This window comes from Chenopodium album, chromosome 1 (assembly GCF_948465745.1).
Source record: "Chenopodium album chromosome 1, dcCheAlbu1.1, whole genome shotgun sequence".
NCBI classification, from domain to species: domain Eukaryota; kingdom Viridiplantae; phylum Streptophyta; class Magnoliopsida; order Caryophyllales; family Amaranthaceae; genus Chenopodium; species Chenopodium album.
In genome coordinates, this window is record NC_137834.1 from 81425330 (window position 1) to 81449847 (window position 24518).

A 24518-nucleotide genomic window follows, 5' to 3' on the forward strand; every position below is an offset into this window, starting at 1 on the left:
AAATTTTGGGGTGATAGTGTTCTATGTGCAGTTTATTTGATTAATAGAATGCCACTTTCTGTCATTGATATTGGCATTCCCTTTCAGAGGTTGTATGGTTTTGTTCCTGATAATTTTCATCTGAGAACCTTTGGTTGTTTGTGTTTTATTTATACATCAAAGGTTCACAGAACAAAACTTGATGAAAGGGCTGATCCTTGTATTTTCTTGGGATATTCAGTTAGTCAGAAGGGATATAAGGTTTACAGTCTTGCTACTCACAAAGTTAAGGTGTCTAGAAATGTTTAATTTCATGAGAAACATTTCCCATATCATTTGTTCTTTAAGAAACATCATCCTAATTCTGTCTTGTCTACTGCTATCTACCTACCTGCAGTTACTTCTCTTGGCAATACAGATGATTTTTCTCCACCCCTCACTTCCAATGCCATTTAGCCTGCTCATGACATTCACCTACATACTTCTTCTGATCCCACACAAACTTTTTCTTCAACTCCTTCCCAGCTAAACACTAATTCTTCCTGTTCTGCTTCTTCTGAATTCACTACTGGTTCAGATTCTTCCTTAAATTCTTCTCAACTTCCCTATCCTACCTCTCTTGCTTCTTCTTCTTCTTCTTCTTCCTCTATCCAACTTCCTGAACTAAGAAAATCTTCCAGACCTCACAAATTTCCTTCTAAATATGACATATATCAATGTCATATTGCTGGTTCTAATGAACAACAACATTGGTGCAATTTGGTCATGTTTGATGATTTTACTAATGATCACAAGTGTTTCTTGGCAAATACTTGTGAGATACAAGAACCCTACAATTATGCTCAGGCTTATTTGGATCCTTTGTGGGTGGAAGCTATGGATAAGGAGATCACAGCTTTACTCAGTAATGATACTTGGGAATTAGTAGATTTGCCAAAGGGTAAGAAACCTATAGGCTGCAAATGGGTTTATAAGGTCAAACTTAAGGCAAATGGTGAGCTGGAAAGATGCAAAGCTAGACTGGTTGCTAAGGGGTTCACTCAGAAGTATGGTGTTGATTATGAGGAAACATTTATCCCTGTTGTAAAAATGAACACTGTCAGAAGCTTAATTGTTGTTGCAGCTTGCAAAAATTGGCCTCTTTATCAACTTGATGTGAATAATGCCTTCTAGCATGGTGATTTGAAGGAAGAGGTTTATATGAGAGTACCAGAGGGGTTGCCTAACCTACATAACAAAGTCTGCAGGCTCAAAAGATCCATATATGGTCTTAAACAGGCCTCAAGGCAGTGGTTTGATAAGTTAGTTCATACACTTCTGCTTTTAGGGTTTGTGCAGTGCAAGAATGACTACAGTTTGTTCATTAAAAGTGCTGGAAGCCTGGTTTGTATTTCTACAGTATATGTTGATGACATCATCTTAACTGGTACAGATGAGTCATCTATGGATCTACTTAAGTCAACCCTTCATCAGAAATTCAATATAAAAGATTTGGGGAGATTAAGCTATTTCTTGGGCATAGAGGTTGGTTATTCTGCAGATGGAGTGATTTTAAGTCAGAAGAAGTTCACTAAGGAGCTATTACATGACTGTAATTTTGCTCTGAGCTCTAGGGCTGTTACTCCATTGCCTTTACACCTCAAGCTTCAGTTAGAAGATGGTGATCTACTGCCTAATCCTGAGATATACAGATGTCTTGTAGGCAAGTTAAATTTCTTGACACATACTAGACCTGATCTGTCTTTTGCAGTTCAGTGTTTAAGTCAATTTATACAGAAGCCAGGGAATAGTCATATGCAAGCTCTTATTCATACTGTTAGTTATGTTGCTAACACTGAAGGGCAGGGCATTCTTTTAAGAGCTGCAGACCAGTTGATTCTCCAAGCCTTTACAGACTCTGACTGGGCTAGTTGTGCTGACACCAGAAGATTTGTTACTGGTTATGTCTTGATGCTAGGTACTTCCCCTATTTCCTGTAAATCTAAGAAGCAAAGTCTGGTTTCTAAATCTTCTACAGAAGCTGAGTATAGAGCTATGGCTTTTGCAGCCTCAGAGGTCACTTGGTTGATTAGATTACTAGAAGAGATTGGAGTGATTAATCTGAAGCCTGTCACTTTATATTGTGATAACCAATCAGCTATACACATAGCTAAAAATCCTGTCTTTCATGAAAGGACAAAACATATAGAAATTGACTGTCATTTCACCAGAGATAAAGTTCTTGAGGGACTTATTAAACTTGCATATCTTCCAACTGGTGAACAACTAGCTAATTTGTTCACTAAAATTGTCCCTTCTTCTCAGTTGAGGTTTTTGTTGTCCAAGTTGGGAGTGATTTCATCAGCTCCCACCTTGAAGGGGGGTATTGAAGATAGTCAGCACAGTCAGCTTACAGAAGGAACCAACTGAGCTTCATACAGTCAGCATTTGGCTCTGCCAGCTCAGATTCTTCATAACAGAATTCCCTAGATTTCAGGAAGTTTGTTATAGATATTTGTTAAGTTAGTTACAACTTCTTTTGGCTTTCTTATAGCAGGTTCTAGATTCTGTATTATGTTTATATATTTTTTGTAAACTGTAATATCATTATTCAGAAATATACACAAAAATTCTGCTCCTATTTTTCTCTCAATTTTCTCTGGTTTTCCAGAATTAACAAAGAATTCATGTTTAGAATTAGTGGACACAAGACCAATGAATATTATACGGATTTAGAAAAGCAAAATCATTTATTTTAATTTGTGATTTTCATTCTTAATATTTTAATTACAATCAACAAACAAACGAAATAATTTTTTTTACTATCATTAAGTTATTAACCCACACACATATCGCGTGTATAAAAGACTAGTATTGACTAAAAAGAAAATAGAAAAAAGAAAACGAGGATGATTTTGGAGGGAAGAAATAGCATAGGAAGTGAATTATCTAAAAAGTTTTCAAAAAAAAAAAAAGTGAAGTATCTAAAATTGTAGATTGATTGATTCAACTTTGACATAAACTCGATTAGACCCCTCCTCATCAAGTTGGACTCAAGTGCATGAACTGAAAATTCTCTATAAATATTTTTTTTTGTAAAAACATGTGTCTTTAATACTTTTTAGGGTTTTATAAAAAGTTATATTTAACTCTATAAAGGCAATAGCAATAAGAGGTTTGTGTTGATGTGGGTTAAGATTTGTGTAGACAAATGGGTTTGTACTTGTTTAGTTGGCAAAAATTGTAAGCTTTTCTCTTTTTTTTTGTTTTTTCTTTACTTTTGGTTTGGATGAATTTAATGAGTTGTATTGATAGTGGGTCCCCTACATGAACCTGTAAATAGGTTTGTCTATTGTTGATAAAAGATTTGTTAGGGAAGAGATTTGTATAATGATGACGTGTCAAGTGAACAAACTTCTTAAAGTTTTGTTCTATTGTGGATGCCCAAGTTTGTAACCAATCTAACCATTGAAAGCATTTGCATATCATGTCCCTACTAGAAGTTAGAATGAGTAACATAAAGATTTGATAACAAAATATAATCTAATACACAAGACTTTATATTAAATTTATTTAATAACTAATTCTTCTGTTCCCTTGATATTGCCACAAGGGGGAAGACGCCATAATTTAGATGCGGGGAGAGATAGAAACAAATAATTAGAGATGGAGAGAATACCATTACATCAAAATAAAAATAATGTCCATTCATCTAGTATCATTTAATTTTAATATGAACATTGAGTATAAAAGTTAAAATAATAATGAACATTAGTCGTCGTTTAAACTTTAAACTAATTAGTGACCCGGGCGATACCTCAGGTTTGTTTCTCTTTTTCTTCTTCTTCTTCTTCTTCTTTTTTATTTTTATTTATTTTTTTTTTTTTTGGGGTATGGAAGATTGTGAATATCACATAAATATATTTTTTTTTGTTGGTATAATACTTTTTTGAATTTGAAAAATATTTATCTTTGATAGGAAAACTTTCAATAAATAAATCACATTAATAACATATCGGCTACAAATTAAATGGGTCAAAGCAATTTTAAAACATTGTAATTATTCGTCGTTCTAATTGAGCCCAAAATAAATACAATCGGTTACAAAACTTAATTTGGGTGATGAAAATTAATTTAATAATTTTTTTTAACAACTAATTTAATTTATTTAATTATACAATCAATACTATAATAGAATTAAATTTATCATAAAATTTATTGTACACAAATTTAATATGTACATGCAAAGTAATCGCTTATGTGGTAATTTGATGACATGGCTAAATAAGAAAAAGAAAGTGACACGTGGCGATATGACACTCCTTGCCTTTGCGTTTTAATAATAATATTGATGATTGATTGTGTTAAATATATGGTACATATTTTTGTATTTAGTCAAAGAGATAATCTTTAGAGAAATTATCTCCCTAGTTTATTGCTTATATTTAGCGTAACTGATGTAATTAGTTCCTAGAATATTAGTTTTATTGTGGTGAGTATTGGGACAATTAATCACAGACATTATTGGTTGGTGGCTTTTGCCTTAGGTATTGTTGTATGACATTACTTTAGATCTCCTTGATGATGTAAACTTTATATAAAGCCATACCAAATAACCAATAAGTTGTCACCCAACTTCTATTTTTATTTTTTAAATTTTTGACACATTGTCTTCAAATAATTGAAAGCAAAGAAATCCTAGATTGAGAAATTAGAAACATGCCGACACTTTGATGCATTAGAAACCAATAAAATAAAGGACGGAGTACAACGTAGGCAGAGCACCAAATTTTAAATTAGCGATAAATACGCTAAAATATCCAACACAAACATCTTACAGAAACATATTAAAGATAGCTTGAGTTCAACATTTGGACATCTTTGAATCGTCCCAATCTAACAAGGGAAATTGTTAATTAGGATTGTGATTGCGTAACGGAAGCAAAGATGTATATGTTGTAAACCATTTTTTGCCGATTTTTTAGCCCATTTTTGCCACCGATTTGGACTGAACCGGTGGCAATTAAGGGGTGCCTTTTTTATTTTTTCTACTAGTGTAATTCTTATTACATGCAAATATATTTAGGCATTGTAAGAGCGCAATTCATGTAACAAGGATTGCAAGATATTATATGATGACCCACCAACTTCAACAGCCGTTGTTGCCAATTCTTTCAGCTTCATTGCCCTATTTCTCATCTCCAAAGCCTCTTCACCCACCATAACTTTTCTTATAGCTTCCTTTATATCTTCCCATTTCACATTCCCCTCCACCATTATGTTCCATTGATTAACTCCCACACCAACCCCGGTCTTCAGTATCTCTGTCACCAATTTTTCATTCATAAATTGTTCGGCGAATACTGGCCAAGTTACCATGGGAACCCCGCATGATATGCCTTCTAAGATTGAATTCCACCCACAATGAGTCACAAATGCTCCTATCGCTTCATGATCCAAAATTAGCACTTGTGGTGCCCATCCCCTAATAACTAGCCCTTTTCCTTCCATCCTCTTTTCAAATTCATGAGATAACCACTCATTTTTCTCATTCTCACCATCCACATTGTTTTTACTCATCAAAACCCATATAAAATCTTGCTCAGATGCTTCTAGGCCCATCGCGATCTGCTGGAGTTGCAAGGTTGAGACTTTAGCTAAGCTACCAAAGCTAACATAAACAACCGACTTAGGCTTTTTTGAATCAAGCCATTTGAGGCATTCATGCTCATCAATAGAAGAATCCTTCCCCCTTTGGAACTTAGCTTCTTTTTCGCGGTTACATAATGAAACGGGACCTATATGCCATGCCCTCCTACCCATCTCCTTTCTATAATAATCTGCATAATCAGGCTCAAGCTCATAAAAACTATTCATAATGATTCCATAGCTCCTCTCCTCAGCCTCCATAGCACGACCGAATATCTTCATCCATTCATCATTGATATGCTTTTCTCCAAGCCCTCTCAAAAATGTAGGTAATTGAGATTTTTTAAGTTTTATTTCATGAGGAAAGTGAGGGACATCGAATTCCTCCTCATCGGACGAAACTTGTTTGTAAGGCTCATACTTACCTAGGGCATGCATCACACATTGTGCAATGTAGCTAGTGCCATGAAATACTAACCTTGGTATATTAAATTTGGCTGCTACATCAGTAGCGAAAGGCAAGAGCATATCAGCAACTAGGCAATTAGGCTTGCATTTCTCTATGATTTTCTCTAGTGATTCTTGTAGCATCTCGGTGCCCTTCAAAAACCTTGTTGTCATTTCATCAGAAGTGCAATGCTCATAGTTTTCGACTCCCTCGGGAAGGCAAGCTTCCTTAGAATGAAATGGAATGATTTCAATGTCGATTGGAGGACCGACATTTTTGTAACTTTGTAGTGGTTTAGTGAAGGTTGGTGCATTAAGAGGTGTTGTGACTATGGTTGTTTTGACATGATGTGTTGCGAAAATTTTCGCCATGTCTAAGGTTGGGATCATATGGCCAGCGGCCATTAGTGGAAAGAAGACTACATGAAGCCTTTGTGGTTCGTTGGGAAACATTTTTATTAAATTGAACTTGGGATTGTGTATATTGTGTTGTTTAGCTCGTTTATATTAAAGAGCTATATACGAAATGGAAGAAAGAGTGTTAGGCATATTCTACTTAATTTTATAAGAGGTTTAGATTTAGTACGTGATTGAACCCTTGACAAAGGACAGTAGGAAGTTGGGTGTTTCCTAGCAATTCTAGATAATTGGAAAGTTAATATGAAAAGTAAAATAATAAAGTTATCACATTATTAACCTAACTTGGGGCCTGTCAATTAAGCAAAAATAAAGTGAAGTAGTTAAATATTGGGGAAAATAATTTTCTGTATTTTCCATTGTATTTTTCCATCTATCATATTCAGTCATATTACTATATATATATATATATATATATATATATATATATATATATATATATATATATATATATATAATAGGAATATCTAACCCTAATATTCCTAATTATCATAAGTTCCTAAATCTATCATAATTGACATATATATCTTTTCACAATAATATCTCATATGATATTATTCTCATAATATCATATCACAATATCTCAATAGAAGTGAACAAGGCCTTAATTTTGCTAATGATTTTCTCCCATTTTAATTCACCTCCCAAACTGCATTCATTCAATTATTTATCTAGCATTCAATTCATTTATCTCTTCTTTCTCTAATCATCTTCCTCCTGTGTCAATTAAGTCAGATCTACCCCGACCACCATCTTCAATGGCTTGACTCTATGCTCTCTATAAGTGAAAATTTTAAGGTACAGGCAAATGTACCATGCTTGGTACAGACAAAAAACGCGGAATAAACATGCATATGTTTTGTAAAGAACATACAACTGTTTTATAAAGAACATATAGCTGTTTTGTAAAAAACATCCAGTTTTATGTTTTTTTTTTTTGTTAAATCTAAAGAACATTTGTAATATTAATAAAGAACATCGTAATATTATGTAATGAACATTAGTTATATATACCCACTACAATTTGGAGACAAAATTCAAAGAACGTTTAACAATAAGCAATGAGCATTATGTCACAAATAAAAGCACATTATACAGATAATCAAATAACATGAACATATGTTCTTTTCACTTTTTTGGGTGTAAATATGTTCTTTTCACTGAAGGGTATATGTTCATTACATTTTAACAGTATGTTCTTTTCATTATAGTTATATGTTCTTCATTTTTCTATATTATGTTCTTTCATGCAAAACGGTTGTACAATGCAGCATACCGGCGCCTGCAAGAACCACTTATTGCTCTATAAGAAGCTCGGACGACTCCGTGGCAAAATTAAGCTTCGTTGTAAGGTTGGGATCATAAGCGGAAATAGGACTGCGTGAATTGAAGCCTTTGTGGTTCGGCATCCATTGTATTATAAATCAAGGGAATTTGTTATAAGCTACGGTTTAATATTTGGGTGTTACAATGTGTTTATAAAATAGTTTTGTACAATTTTAAGTTGTTTTCTTAATTACTTAAGTACAATTACTTTGAAGTGGAAATTTTTTGATCTAGGACTTGTTCTCTTCACCTGAAACAAGTAGATTTGGTCTGAATTTTTTAAGGTCTGATCTGAATTTTTCTGATCTGGTCTGGTCTGATCTGATTTAACAATTTGGCTAACCTTTGACCGCATTTTAATACTAATCTATAAAGAAAAATATTATCAAAATGGATCTTGTTATATTCGTCTCATTATGAACTTTTTAAATATGTAATTTTTATAAAAAAATTTAATACGCAAATAACGATATTTAGCAATAAGTAAATGATAATTAAAAGTTCTGATCTGATCTGATCTGAACTTTCTGATGTGATCTGAATTTATTAAGGAATAAGTAATAAGTATCTGAAATAAGTTGAAGAGAACAAGTCCTTAGTGCATTATTTTAGGCCATTTCTCACGTGACTATTTGTATGTTATTTATTATTGTATAATTAAATATAGGAAAATTTGCAAATTACAACCCAAAAAAGTATCAATTTCTAAATAACCACCCATTTTAAATTTTATTTTAAATTACCACCCACTAAAATATTTTTTTTATGCAGATTACCACCTTTTTTCAAAATCTGGTGGAATTCAGATGAGGGGGACCCTCTTAACGGCTACTAACGGCTAGTTTCTCCTTCCCAATTGGATTTCCCCCCAGATTTTCCCCTATATAACATTTCTCCTACCCTAATTTGTGATTTATACTTCAAAATTTCCCCAAATTCCTCAAATTTCAGCCCCTTGTAATTGCTGTACGTAGCATCTTGAAGAAACCTCAGAGGTGAATTCGCATCAGGTAACCTATTACATTCTTTAAATTTAGGGTTCTAATTGTGCTGAAATTGGGGAAAACTTGTTGATTAGTTGATTAGGGTTTACTTTCTTCGCAAATTAGGATTATTTTCCAATTTAATTGAGGGAAACTGAGTGTTTACACTACTAATAAAAATTAAGGTTTTTGCGACCGCCTCTAACGGTCGCAGAAAATAGCAAAAACGGTCGCAATTCATTTTTGCGACCGTCAACGGTCATAAAGGGGTGGTCGTTATTTCCTTGGTCGCAAAAAAAAATTATTACGACCGTTTGACGGTCGCAGATTTATTGCGACCGTTTTTAATATTTTCAACGACCGCAAGGGAAACGGTCGCAAAAATTAAAATTTACGACCGTTTTTATAAGCAGTCACAATTTTAAGAATTAACGACGGCTAAAGGCGGTCGCTAAAAAGTTAAAAAAAAAACAGAAAAAAAAAGAAGAAAAAAACCCACCCACATCCTGTACCCCGCAACCAGTTATCCCACCACCCAAACCAACTGTACCCAACGCTACTACCCACCACCATCAGTCCATCACTTCCCACCCAAACCACCACCACCACCACCCTAAAAGAAACGGACCCACCATCGCCGCCCACCCAAACAGCTACCACCGCCACTTCACCTCAACCCACCGGCTCTCACTCGAAACACCCTCAACACACAACCACCAACTGCCTCTCACCGGAAACACCCTCAACCCACAACTGCCTCCCACCCGAAACCACCTTTACCCACCAAACACTTGATCTGACCCAAAACCACCCTTACCCAGTACCCACCACCACCGGCAACAAAATTATCAAAAATTGAAAAGCAAAAACCACAAAATCAGAAATAAAACAATCAAAATACAGAAAAATTACCCATAAATTCGAAATGAAACAATTATACAAAATACAAAATTTTACCCATAAATTCGAATAATAATGAAAAATTTTCAAAATTTATAAACAAAAATTACAATATAACAATTATACATAATCAGAAATAATTAGAAACAATAAAACTAGATCTACAATCTACCTAATTTAAATATCAGATCTAGAAATCCTTGACTTGTTTTAGATTCGTTCTTATGACGGCGGAGGTCGTGACGGTGGCTCGAGTGTGCAGTCGTGACGAGCAGCGCGGAGGTGATAGCAAGCGTCGGCATCAACACCATAAGCAAAGCTTCCAATTTGAGCCAAAGCTTGAATGAGAAGCGTAGAGGAAAAATATTTCACACGAACAGCGAATTTATCAACATATGATTCTTCAATTCTTAGGAAAGAGATGGAGGATGAGGAAAGAGAAAGGAAGTAAAGGAAGGAGAAAGAAGAGAGGAAAGAAATCAGAGATTCAGAGGAAGAGGAAAGAAAATGGAAGAGAAGAGAGGAAAGAGAAAGAGGAGCGGCGTGAGGGATACGGAGTAGTAAATTAGGGTTGGGTGAGATGGTGACATTTATACCCGATTTTTTTTTTATAAAAAAAAAAAGCTTTTTGCGACCGTCTTTGACGGAAGCAGATTATGACATTTGCGACCGTCTCTATGACGGTCACAGATTATGAATTTTACGACCGTCTTTGATGGACACATATTATGACATTTACGACCGTCATTGTGACGGTCGTAGTTTATGACATTTGCGACCGTCTTTAACGGTCGCAGATTATGACATTTACGACCGTCTCTATGACGGTCGCAGATTATGAATTTCACGATCGTCTTTGACGGTCGCAGATTATGACATTTACGACCGTTACTTTGACGGTCGCAGATTATGACATATGCGACCGTCTTTGACGGTCGCAAACAATTTATTTGAATTTAGAATTATTTTTAATTGTTCAAACATCCTAGCGACCGTCTAAAAGGCTAAAAACGGCCACAAAACTGTCGCAAATTTGCGACCGTTGTCAAAGCAGTCGTAATATTGCGACCGCATAAAAAACGGTCGCAATATACATATTTTGCGACCGTTTTTCAGACGGTCGTAGAAAAACGGTTGCAATTTAGCCGAATTTTAGTAGTGTTAGTTAATTAGGGTTCATTTTGTTTGCCCAATTTAGGTGTTTTGTCATTGAATTGCTGTTAGTACTAGGGCTGAGCAAAACTACCCGAAAAACCGAAAACTTGAAAAACCGATCTGTAACCGTTCCGAAAATTAGGGTACCCGATTCGATAACCATAACGGTTCGGGTACCCGTTCCGATAATTTGTTATCGGGTATGGTTATTGGGTATTATTTTAAAATTAACGGTTACCCGATCCGTTCCGATAAGCATATTTTTTGCTTTTTTCCCTACTTAAATCTATTTTTCAAAATCTAAACTCTTAATTTACTTCATAATTACTTTATAATATCAATGATTAGTAATATTATTAATAATTTTGTCAAAATCATATGATATTGTTGTTAATTAGTGGTAAATTATATCATAATAACTACATAATTAAGTTTAATTATCAATATAGGATATCTTATTGGGTACCAGATAACCGAACCGAAAATCCGGGTACCCGAAGTTCGAGTACCCGAACTTATCGGTTCGGGATATGGGTATCACTTTTAGGGATTTTGGTTATCGGGTACCCGAACCGTTAGTACTAATGGTACGGGTATCCGTCCCATGCTCACCCCTAGTTAGTTACTGGGTAAGTTGTGTTTGCAATTTGTACACTTAATTAAGTACGGTTAGTATTGGTTGAAGCATGTTTTAAGCTGTTATGTTTATTTGTTGTTGGAATTATTGTGGCAGAAATGGAAAAGAATAAGGTGGTTCTCAGATTTAAGTATTTGAGTATAGTTATTGACCTTGAGTATGAGATTGCCAAAAGTAACTTATAAGATACTGCAATAGCATTTGAAGATCAACTTCGTGATATGGATGATCTTATAGAAGGATCAATTGACATTTTGTACCCCATATTCAAGTACTTATATAAAGGAAAGTATTGGACTTTAGAAGATGATGGAGATTTGTTCAAGATGATTAGGAGGTTACCTAATCAGGAGTTTTACACCATACATGTTGGAAGCACAGATGACCCTGGTTTCTTGGCTGACTGTATACTTGAGTACAGGATGAAGCAAAATGGGACTTGACCACCCCCTGGTTATCCTGATTATGGTGGCCAACCACCACAGTGAATAGGTGTGTGATTAAGTAGTGTTGTATACTTGGTTGGTTGTTGTTATTGTTGCTTTAACTGACTTGTTTTATGCTCATTTTAGGTCTGATAATGTCTTGGAATAACACTTCTCCCACAAACCAGAAGAAATGCAACTGTGGCTTGCCTTTTGCAAAGTTGACATCATGGACTACTTCTAACCTAGGCAGGAAATTCAAGGCTTGCAAGTTCTATGACCCTAACACTGAAACTAGGGGGTGTAAGTCTTTTGAATGGGTTGACATTGAAGGGACTGAGTGGCAGAGAGAGGTGATTAACCAGTTGGTGCTTGACAAAAATTTGATGAAGGGTGAAGTGAACACACTCAAAGTTCAGGTTGATGATATCACTGCCCAAAGAAGATGCTTGCTTAATGAGGTTGATACTCTGACATTGAAATGCAAGGTCCTAAATGGTGACAGGAAGAAGATGCTCCATAGCAATGGTGGTTTTGACAGCAAGCTTTTGGTTGTTGTAGTTCTTATGTGTTTAGTGTTATTAGTTTTAGGTAGTGTTGTACTTAATAAGTTGGTTTGAGTGGGAGGTGGAGTGATTAAAGTGATGATTTGTAGTGTTATTTGTATGTAGTAATGAATGAAACAAGTTATTTTTGTATCAATTTTTTGATTGGTATGAGTTGTGATTTGATTGGTATGAGTTCTTTTTATTTTGGCATCAATGACAAAAAGTATTAACAAAAATTCAAATAATTATCTTGCCAATGCATTCAACAACTAGTCATTCACCAATTTAAAACAGAATCCAAAAGATTGAAACAAAGGCAGTCATCATTGTACAACTACTTAAAAAAGGACTTAACATTGTTCAAATACTAAAAAAAAAACTTGTCATTGTTCAAATAAGATTGTTTCAAAGTACTCTATTCCCTAGTCATTCTAATAGTGTGCAACTTGCTTCTTGGTGCTTCTGAATCTTGTGCATAGGCTGTGGCAGCTGTTGTAGTTGAAGCCTGGCTCTGCTGACTCTGCTGTTGAGTCTGGTGCTAACTCTGATGCTGACTCTGCTGTTGACCACTCTGCTGACTCTGCTGCTGCTTCTTCCTATGCTCTTCCTGGGGGAACTTCTTCCTAGCTATACTATGTGGTCCAGGTGTACCACCAACAACACTTTGAAAAAAAAAAAACATTTAGTGCTAAAAAACTTAAACCTACACTACAATTAGCATAAAGTCAGTCTAAATTACCTTTCTTGATGCCCTTTCTGCTTTCATCTTCCTTTGGTCATTCACCCACTCAGTATTCAAATGTGATCTACCACCTTCTTTCTTAGGGGATGATATAGCCACTGGTGTCACAGATGGGTTTTTGCAGGTCTTAGCATAGTGTCCAAGCAGGCCACAATTCTTACATGTTGTCCTTGTCTTGACTGGTTTCTCTTCTTGCTGGCTCTGCCCCATAATTTCTCCCTGTTCCAGCTTCCTTTTCTTACTCTTAGGCCTCCCAGGTTGTACTTTGATGGCTGGTGGTAGTGGCTCCCTTAGCTTCACCTTCTCCCAATGATTTGGACCAGGCATAGGTGCTACCTCATACCTGTATCCACATACTCTTCAGGGTCTGCCCTTTTGTCCATGATGCATGCATATGCATGGACACAAGGGATAGCAGTTAGCTTCCAATGGTAGCAAGTGCAAGTACCTTTGCTTAGGTCCACTTTGACTATGTCAGAATTAAGCTCTACTTCATAAGTGTCACCTCTAGAAACTTGCACAATGCAATGCCTACCTGCTGGTTCTATCCTTTGGAATGCCTTTCTTACATATGGAACTACTTTTCCCTCCATTTTTTGATAACTTTCCCATTTATCATTGTTTCTTTTCATTATATACCTCCTAAGCCTATCCATCTAAGTCAATATGGGCTTATCCCTAGCTTCTTTGATCACAGCATTGAAAGTCTCACAAACATTGTTAACCAACATGTTTGACTTTGGGAATGAACTAAAAGCATGTCTAGACCAATGCTCAGCTGGGATGTCAGCTAGGTATTCAAATGCATCCTCAGACAAGAACCTTATTGACTCCATTGCCACTTCACAATCAAACTACAAAAAGGACAAGAACACATACATAGACAGATTTAGCAACACATTTACAACCACACTTACACACACACCTACATAGACAGATTCAGCAACACAAACAGTCACACACAGTCACAGAGATTCACTCACAGTCATAAAGATTCACTCACACTCACAAACACTCACATTCAGTCACAGTCAGATTCAGTCAAAGTCAGTTACAGTCACAGTGATTCACACACAGTCACAGTGATTAAACAGATAGCCAATTTGAGGTGAATGTATACCTGTGTTGTAGCCCTAGCTGCTGCCCAGAATAGCTCTTTGAATGTTGCTCCACTAAACTGCAACTTAAAGTTGGCCCAAATGTGTCTGACACAATACCTTGTGTCTGCATTAGGGACTAGCTACCTGCTGGAAAGATTCTAACAACCCCTGTTTTAAAATCAAAAGTAATGCATTACATAAAAAAAAATGTACAAACTTTGAAAAATAATATATTAGTAGCAAGTAATGCATCACCTTTTGTCTGTCTAGCATAAAGGTGAATCCAATCCCTTCATTTTCATCTTTTAAGGACTTCATTAGGCTCTCTAGGAACCACACCCATGTCTCTGTGTTCTCTATTTCACAGGTAGCCCATGCAATGGGAAAAATGTTGTTGTTGTCATCCTTCCCTACTGCAACAAGTATCTTCCCTGGGTATGGACCCTTGAGATGACATCCATCAACCCCTATTAAGGATTTACAGCTAGACAAAAAGCCCTTTTCCATAGGTGCTAGGCAAACAAACATCCTAAGGAATAATGGGGGCTCAGGTTGCTCAATCCCATCAATAGCAACATTACATTGTGTCCCAGGGTTATACTTCATGAGAGCCTTGCCATAGTCCCAAACTCTGGCATACTATTGTGCTGCTGATCCATAGATCATTAGCTTAGCTCTTTCCCTTGACATCCAAGCTTTGCTATAAGTAATTTCTATGCCAAGATTAGTTAACACCCTCCTAATGAATCCCTTTAGCTTCCACCCTAGATCACTTCTCCAATCCTCAATGTACTTCTCAGCTAGAAATTCACCAGTAAAATTTACACACTTGTGCTTCAGATTCACATTCTTAATCTGCTAAAAATCTTGGTTGACAGATCTCCTAGCAACCACCTTAAAATGGCATCTCCTCCCACCAACATAGGTACACTTAGGCAGCCTACACTTTTTTGCATTCCATTTGCACTGACATCTCCTCCTGCACTGGATGGTTAACTTGCTGCTATCACTGTGCAAATGTCAATATTCATATATATTCTCCACTACATGAACCCTAAATGCTCTCCTAAGCAGTTTACTGTTGATAAACTTCTGTCCTTTCAGCAAGACTATTGGTTTCTTGAAGTCTGTTGAGGCATGAAACCATGGGTACTTGTCTTCTTCATCATCAGAACACTTAGGGCTATACAACTCCTCTGAATCAGAACTAAACTCTCTCTGCAGATTTACTTCTTTGCTCAATAATTCACTTTCAATGATCAACTCCTTGTTCTGCAACTCATCCTCTCTCTTATCTTTCACACACTCCAAACTTGCATTAACATCTTGATTTATGTTCTGAATAGTATTGTTCACATTTTCTTCAAGTTTAACATCTTCATCTAACCCCTTCTCTTCCCCTATATTCCAATCAGGGTCAGTGTCATAGCAGTCAGAGCTAGAGGAGCCAGATCCAGCTTCTGGTTCCAACTCAACCTCCCTCCCTGTCTTCTTTTTCCTCCTACCCTTGGCTGTACACTTTCCCTTTCCCTTCACTGTATTTCTCCCAGAACTACCTTCCTGTTCCCCTTGCTTCTTCTTCTCTTTGACACTCTCAGAGAACAATCTCTTCCTTGATGATTTCTTCCCTTTCACAGTCTCATATATGGACCTCCCTCTTCAGTCTGATCTACAACCTTATCTTTATTTTTCACATTCAGCTTAAACCTAGGGATTCTCCTAAGTTCAGTGGGCTTATCAGCTTTGGTTTTTCTGTTTTGGGTGGGTTGTACAGTACTAGGTACTTGGCTAGTACAATACACTACAACAAACCCATTCTTTGTCTTTGTCTCCAAAAAGCCCTTTACATCATCTTCACTCAGAATTTCTTTTTTACCATTTGACCAAGTCTTGCCCTTTTGTTTGTACCAAATATTCCATGAGTCTGGCACATGTAAGTCTAGCTTCACAAACCCCCAAATACAAGATTCCCTTAGCAAGTCCACTGACATCTCACTCAATTTGCACTTATACCTCCAATATTCCAAGCCACCCTCATAGCCACACAAAGTCTTCCCCCTTATTTTTTTGTTCACAAACACACCCCCTAACCTAACCTTAACATCAACTAATTCAACAGGATCAGCAATCTGTGCATGTAATAGCAAAATAAGGAGAAATAGGAAAAAAATGAAGACTTTTTTAAACCAAACATACATAGCAGCAATAAACATATACCCTACATCACTGTCCTACCAACATCTATACTTAAACAATTAACCAACAATTAAACAATAATTGAAATGTATTAAATAATTCAACAAAGTACAAATTAAACCCTAACTTTCAACAAAATTGAAATTCTACCATCAGTCCATCACCAACCAACAACTTACAAAATTAAAGACAAGGAACTAAATTGCTAACCTCTGACGTCGCCATTGACAGCAAGCAATTGTCAGGTGAATGAACTCAACACGTGGTCCCCAGCAGATGCCCTAACAATGGTGATTTTCGCAAACAACCTTCAAGCAAAGCCCCAATTACACTGGAGCAAATTTTTATCTCAACTTAAAATAATTTAGGGTTTTAATCTGCAATTTAGGATCTAAATTTGAAGAGTGGGTGAGAATTTATGGAGTTAGGTGAATTTGCAGAGAGAATTGAGAGAGGAGTAGCTTACAATAGTGAAATCGAAAGAAAATAAAAAAATTTAGGAGGGAAATAACGACTGTGGGCCCCACACACATGAAATCAACCGAAAATTTAAAAAAGGTGGTAATCTGCGTAATTAAATATTTTAGTGGGTGGTAATTTAAAATAAAATTTTTAATGGGTGGTTATTTAGAAAATGGAACTATTTTTGGGTGATAATTTGCAAATTTTCCTTATATATATGTCCATTTAATGGTCGCTTTGTATGTTCATTATATATGTAGTACGTATATTTCCTCCATTCTGTTTTAGTTACACATTTAAAATTTTAGTAATATTACAAATTATATTTTGACTATCTAATATTTGTAACTTATATGTATAATAAAACATTGTCATAAGGATTTCTGTTAGAACAATCATCCCAAAAAAAAAAATGTGTCAACCGATCTATTCCTGGTTTTGTGACGTCGAGTTTGCTCTACTAAAAAAGATTAAGGCCCTGTTTGGTAGTAAGCTTATTGGGGGTATATTAGCTTATTTGACTAACTTTAGCTGATTGACTAGTCATACAAGCTAATACAAGTGTTTGGTAGTAAGCTTATTGAAAGAGCTTATTCCACTAAATAAGCTCTTTTTGAAAAAGCTCACTTTAGGAGCTTTTTCAATTAGCTTATTCATTAATTATTGTGAAATGACATTTATAACCTCATTTAATTTAAAATCCTATCTAAACTACCTACCCCACAATTAGCTTATTAGTCATTTCACATACTCAATCACCTTTAAGCTATCAGCTATTTACCAGTTAATACAATAAGTTAGTCAAATCAGTTAATAAAATCAGTTAGTCAAAATCAGCTAACTCAATCAGCTTCAGCTTTCAGCTTTCTCCCAAACAGGGCCTAAACTTAAGAAAGAAATATTGCTATTTGCTAATTAGTAAGTACTCTAAATGATTGTTACAAGACGTGATAGAATAGTAGTGACGGATAAAGTCACGAGTTACAAATTATTTGGGCCGTCCTGGTCAAAGAAATGCGAAAGGAAAGGAAGGAGGCCCCCTTAATGGGCCAATTCTAGTAAATAGTAAAACTACTAAAATACGCTTTAATTTGTGGAAACCCCTACAATGTGCCGAATGTGGCTCTTTAGAGACCATCAGACCGGTGCCCAAATCCCAAGAAATCTTAAACATGGCCCATGGTCACCACTAAAAAATGGGTATATTGAATAAGCTTCTAAAATTTGGGTACTGAATACACAAACATTTATTAAATTATTATAATGATCAAAAGTTACCTTATAATGAATGAAAGTTACCCATTATATATAAGTTTTCCTAATATAAATATATATTATCAACTATTCAAAAAAATATATATATATTATCAAAGTTTTACGTATAAAAATTATCCTAAATTCAACAAAAAAATGTGCACTCTTCATCCCAAAAGAAGTGACATGCCTTGGCGGAGCTTGACTTCGGTTAATTAAATGCTAATAATCCGGCTCGCTAAGCATCCTTTCACCAAAAAAAAAAAAAAAAAAAAAAAAAAGAAGAAGACACATTATCCCTTTATTAGTATTCATATACTGACTTTGACCATAATTTTTAATAACGTGTTAGAATTTTATAATTAAATATTCATTAAATATGTTGTTAAGTAGGAATATATGTAATGTTTAATTGTATCAATTTTTGTTAATTATGTATTTTAATGTAATATTAATACGTTGCCCCCCCTCCCTATTAATAAATTCTGGTTCCGCCACTATATTTTATAAGGATATACTTGTTAGAGGACCAACTTAACTAAAATCTTAAGCTGATGGTTGAAGCTGAGGAATAATATGTTTTATACTCTATAGCATCCTCTCAAGCAAGGGGCTTAAAGTGTGGATGTAGCATAGACCCTCCTCTTACCATGCATGTGCTTAATATTCCACTTTGAAAGGAGGGGTGGATAGGATACGAATTCGTGACCTTTGTGTTCACACCGGCTTTGATACCATGTTAGAGAACTAACTCAACCAAAAACTTAAGTTGATGGTTTTTATACTCTATTAATACTCCCTCCGTTTTTTAATAAGTATTACACTTGTTTTTTTTGGCAAAAAAACTACATTTTAATATTATATCATTCTCCTTTCATGATCTTCACTTGAATCTACTACGATTACTAAATTTATTTTTATTATTTGTTTTCTCTCACATTCATTACTTTTCAATAAATTATTTACTACACTTTTTTTTTACTTTTTTTTTTTTTTTTTACATTTTCTAATATTTCAACTACCCCACTTCTTATTTTATTTAAATCAATTAAATTACATTGCCTTAAATTATTACGAAGTATGTGTTATTTAGTATAATACTTATTAAAACACATAGGGGGTACCAACACCAATACAATCTCTATTTTTTATTTATTTATTATTTATTTTTATTTTACCATGAGGCTAAAACTCTTACCACTAGGCTTTGTTTCGCTAATGGGATTATGTTGCTTATATATATATATCGTATATGAAATGGAAGAAAACATTTTAATTATTTTTTTTAGACCAAGAAACATTTGAATTAAGCTTATATGCTTATGTCACTCCACACATATGAGTGTATTTGTTTTGCTCATACTTGAATGCATACTCCAAATTTAGTTTTCATTGAAAAGTAAAAAGTGACAATTTTACCGGACATAATAATACATACAATCCGAAGGAAATACAATAATCCCAAGAAAGTATTTATTATCAAGGAGACCACGCTTACATTAGAAGTGAACAAGTGATAAATTTGATTTATGCTATTTATTAAGTGTCAACAATAACCTCATCATTTACTACTCTAGGCTCTAGAATTATAGGAGCTCAATTCTTGTATTAAGGAATTCATATCACAATAAGATGATCCACCAACTTCAACAGCCTTCCTTGCTAACTCTTTCAACTTCTTTGCCCTGCTTCTTATCTCCAAAGCCTCTTCACCCACCATAATTTTTGTTATAGCTTTCTTTATATCTTCCGATTTTACGTTCTCCGCTACTCTACTCCATTTCTTAGCTCCGACACCAACCCCGGTCTTCAAAACCTGAGTCACCAACTTTTCATTATAAAACTGCTCGGCGAACACTGGCCAAGTTACCATGGGAACTCCACATGATATGCCTTCCAATGTCGAGTTCCACCCACAATGTGTCACAAATGCTCCTATAGCTTCGTGGTCCAAAATTAGCATTTGAGGCGCCCATCCCCTTATAATTAGTCCTTTTCCTTCCATCTTTTTCTCAAATTCATGTGGTAGCCACTCTTCATTTTTCTCGCCCTCACCATTATTGCTCCTCCTCACCACCCATATAAAATCTTGCTCGGAAGCTTCTAGGCTCCTCGCGATCTCTTGGAGTTGCAAGGTTGAGACTTCCGCCATGCTACCAAAGCAAACATAAACAACCGAATTAGGCTTCTTGGAATTGAGCCACTTCAAGCACTCATGCTCACCAATAGAGGAGTCCTTCCCCCTTTGAAACTTAGCTTCTTTTTCGCGGTTGCATAGTGAAACAGGACCAATATGCCATGCCCTCTTTCCCATAACCTTTGTATAATAATCAACATACTCGGGCTCAAGCTCAAGAAAGCTATTCACAATGATGCCATAGCTCCTCTCTTCGGCCTCCATAGCACGAACGAATATTTTCATCCACTCTTCCATACCTAGCTCTTTAACATCAGCTACAAGCTGAGTTCTTGTAAGTCTTATTTCATGAGGAAGATTAGGTACAACAAATTCCTCATCGTCACATGAGACGGATTTTTGAGGCTCGTACTTCATCAACGCGTGCCCCACACAAAATGCAAAGTAGTTACTTCCATGAAATACTAACCTTGGCACATTAAATTTGGCTGCAACATCAGTAGCAAAAGGATACATCATGTCCGCGACTAGGCAATTAGGCTTGTATTTCTCCATCACTTGCTCAAGTGGTTCTTGAAGCAACTGGGTCGCCTTGAAAAATTTGATAGACAATTCATTACATGATATTTGGTCACTAATTTCTATTCCCTCCGGAATACCACCTTCCTTAGATGGAAATGGTACGATTTCAACATCGATCATTGGTTGAAGTGCTTTAGTAAAAAATGGTGCGTTGAGAGGGGTTGTGATGATGGTAGTTTTGACATTGTTGGTTGCAAAAAGCTTGGCGATGTCTAAGGTTGGGATCATATGGCCAGCAGCCAAAAGCGGCAAGAGGACTACGTGAAGTCTTTGTGGTTTGTCACCCATTATATGTTTATCAATTTGGAAGGAAAATTATTATATTTTGGGTGTTACTTTGTGTTTGTGGGATACATGAATAAGCTAAGTTAGTAAAATGCTTGGTTATATACTCCGATTGTTGAAGTGGAAGAAATTGATTCATTAGATGTGACATCCACATAGTGGAGTAAACACGGTCGTTTTGGAGCAACAGGGATAATTTGACAGGATGAACTAATTTGACATCCACTAGGATTGTTTATCGGTCTAAGACCGGACCGGACCAACCCCACATGCATATTTATATTTCCCAATAAAGGCTTTGAAGGAATCTCTAAATTCCTTAATTTCGGTGTAAAATGAAAAGTAGGCATGTAAATAAGGGACGGGGGGAGTATTACCTCTGTTTTTTATTATGTCACAATGAAATATTTTATGTCTACTATTCCTCCTAAACTCCATGTCTAGAGAAATGTAAGGGTTATTTAATAAACAGAATACAGAGGGAGTGTATTTTATTTATAAAATATCTCAGTTAGAAGGACTCTTTGAACTCTATTTATCCTAAAATGACGGACACTTTGGATTTTTTTTCAATATTTATATGTATGAACTTTGACTATAGTTTATAATTAAAATTATATATATATATATAAAAAAAAAAGTACTTCTTCTGTTTTTAAATACTTGTTCCATTTCTCATTATTTGGAGTTTTAGGATAAATTGGAAAAAGTAATAAAATAAGGAGGTAGTGGGAGGATCTTTTACCAAAATGGCTAATTTGACAAAAATATTTACCAAAACGGCTAATTCTAAAATTTAATTCCCAAACTAGCTAAATTTATTGATTTGAAAGGATATTATTATTTTTTATATTCCTTTGAACCGATTCGGTTCACTTTATGTTTTTTTTTTTTGTTTTACTTAAAAAGAATTAATTTGTTTTTTATTTAAATTTTGGTTTTATTTAAATTATAATGTCATAGTTTAAAATATCTCATTAATTTGTTACATAACAATCAACATAATATACATGTTGCAATTCTCAATTTTTAAAAAAGTTACACAAAATAAACAACCACTCAAAATATCCATATTAGCCGACATTAATAAAGTGTATACAATTAATAGACATGAAAAAGATGAACAATACTTTAAAATCACTTATCGTCGTATAAATTTGCGGTAGTCTTGATAGAACAATACTTGAAATTCCAAATTTTTGTGATTGATATGTCCAAGATGAAACATTAGGGCTTATTATTATTATTTTTTTATTATTGAAATTATGGTTCTGCGAGTCTGCAACAGTTTATGTTCTTCATAGTTTTGTATATTGCTTAAATTTTCCAACTTAAAAAAATCTTTAAGGAAATAAAAATAAAACCAAAAAAAAAATTAAAAAAAAAAGAAAGAAAGAAAGTGAACAAAACCGGTTCAAAGGAAATAAGAAATAGATAAATTCCTTCCAAGTTAATAAATTCAGGGATCTTTCATAAAAAAAACTTAATAAATTAGCTAGTTTTGGAATTAAATTTGATAATTAGCCATTTTGGTAAATACTTTTGTCAAACTAGCCGTTTTGGTAAAAGTTGTAAAAAAAAAACAAAAGTAGTTGCGAGAATTGGAGGGGGGAGAATATGAAATTAATAAAATATATTTTATGTTGGTTATATAGATGAGAGAAATGAATTAAATATTATAAAATATTTTCAAATAAGGAAATGAAGCAAGTATTTAAAAACACCCGAAAAAGGAAAGTGGAGCAAGTATTTAAAAACGGAGGAAGTATTTATCATAAAATATATTGTTGGTCAGGTATTAAATATAAAATTTATTAATATAACTTTTAATTTATACTAATCATTAACATTCAATTTTACAAAAATATGGTCAAGCTATTACCTTGATATGTGTAACAAGTTTAATTGTGTTATTTATTTTGAGATAGTCGGAGTATTAAAAATATAACAAGTAATTATTTGCTCTATGTATAAAATTATAAGTAAAGAAAGCTTATGTTATCATCAAGACAAATAAAAATTGTTTTATATAAATAAATTAATAAACTATCTCATTTAATATGACATTTTTATATATAAAACAATATTTATAAAGCATAAAATTTTATTGATTTATTTATAAAAGTATCACTAGATAAACTTTTCTTGTGTATTAACCATAATAAAATAAATAAAAATTAGAGAATCATATCAAAAGTAGATGTTATATACTTAGATCTGGAGGAAGGGGGGGGGGTGTGTTTCCAAATCTTCTATATGGAAAGAAAAGATCTCAAACACAAATTAATTATCAATTACTCTCTTCATTTTTAAATACTTGCTCCATTTATCTATGCGCAGAGTTTTAGGATAAATTAGAGAAAGTAATAAAATATTGAGGTAGTGGGGTAGTTGAGAAAATAAAAAATTGTAAAAAACAAAAGTAGTGCGGAGAAGAGAGAGTATTATGTTGGGTCCACTAAGTGTGTAAAATGAATTAAATATTGTAAATTATTCTAAAAAAGAAAATAGAACAAGTATTTAAAAACGGTCAGAAAAAAAAAGTGGAGCAAGTATTTAAAAACGGAGAGAGTATATACCAATCATTGATAAATACTGCACTTGCTGATGCAATATTGTAACCGGTGACCGAAAAACTCAATATTTTTATTACTACCTCAGTTACATATTATTTGCAACAATTTGACATAAAATATAGAGGAAAAATGTCTAATCGTTGCAAATAATGTATAACGAAGATAGTATAATGGGTCGCTAAATAGTAGAATACCATAGAAATTGTGATACTAGATGACAATAAAATATTGAGTCAGTCTGTCACCCATTACAATAGTGCATCGGTAAGTGCAGTATTCATCAATGATTGATTGATTGGCATATAATTGGTGCTCGTAAAAAATTTGTGTTTGGGATATTTTCTTTCCATCTAGAAGATTTTGACCCCCCCACTTTCCGCGAGATCCAAGTATCTAACATCTACTTTTGATATGATCCTTAATTTTCTTTTTATTTTATTTTTTTATCATAGTTAATATTTATCTAGTGGAACTTTTATAAATAAATCAATAAAGTTTTATCAAAACGTGCTTTATAAATATTGTTTTATACGGAGTATATAAAAATGTCATATTAAATGAAATGTTTTATTAATTTATTTACATAAAACAACTTTTATTACTCCCTCCGTTTTTAAATACTTGCTCTATTTCTCCATACGCGGAGTTTTAGGAGAAATTGGAGATAATAATAAAATATGAAGGTAGTGGGATAGTTGAGAAATAAAAAATTGTAAAAAAACAAAAGTAGTGTAAGAAT

General features: G+C 34.3%; 3 protein-coding genes across 3 annotated transcripts; all 3 read right to left on the reverse strand.

Moving 5' to 3' along the window:
- Window positions 1-4728: 4728 nt before the first annotated feature.
- Window positions 4729-6641, reverse strand: LOC145613631 (scopoletin glucosyltransferase-like). Its single transcript, XM_081668745.1, has one exon. The coding sequence runs from the start codon at window positions 6505-6507 to the stop codon at window positions 5041-5043; it is 1467 nt and encodes a 488-aa protein (XP_081524871.1). The 5' UTR covers window positions 6508-6641; the 3' UTR covers window positions 4729-5040.
- A 7202-nt stretch (window positions 6642-13843) lies between these two features.
- Window positions 13844-14893, reverse strand: LOC145636806 (uncharacterized). The gene is made up of 4 exons (XM_081688353.1): window positions 14543-14893; window positions 14432-14455; window positions 14308-14364; window positions 13844-14041 (listed from the first exon to the last, which is right to left on the reverse strand). The coding sequence occupies exons 1-4, from the start codon at window positions 14891-14893 to the stop codon at window positions 13844-13846; spliced, it is 630 nt and encodes a 209-aa protein (XP_081544479.1).
- Window positions 14894-19650: 4757 nt separating this feature from the next.
- Window positions 19651-21287, reverse strand: LOC145613725 (scopoletin glucosyltransferase-like). Its single transcript, XM_081668812.1, has one exon. It carries the CDS (start codon window positions 21204-21206, stop codon window positions 19773-19775), a length of 1434 nt encoding a protein of 477 aa, XP_081524938.1. The 5' UTR covers window positions 21207-21287; the 3' UTR covers window positions 19651-19772.
- Window positions 21288-24518: the final 3231 nt, after the last annotated feature.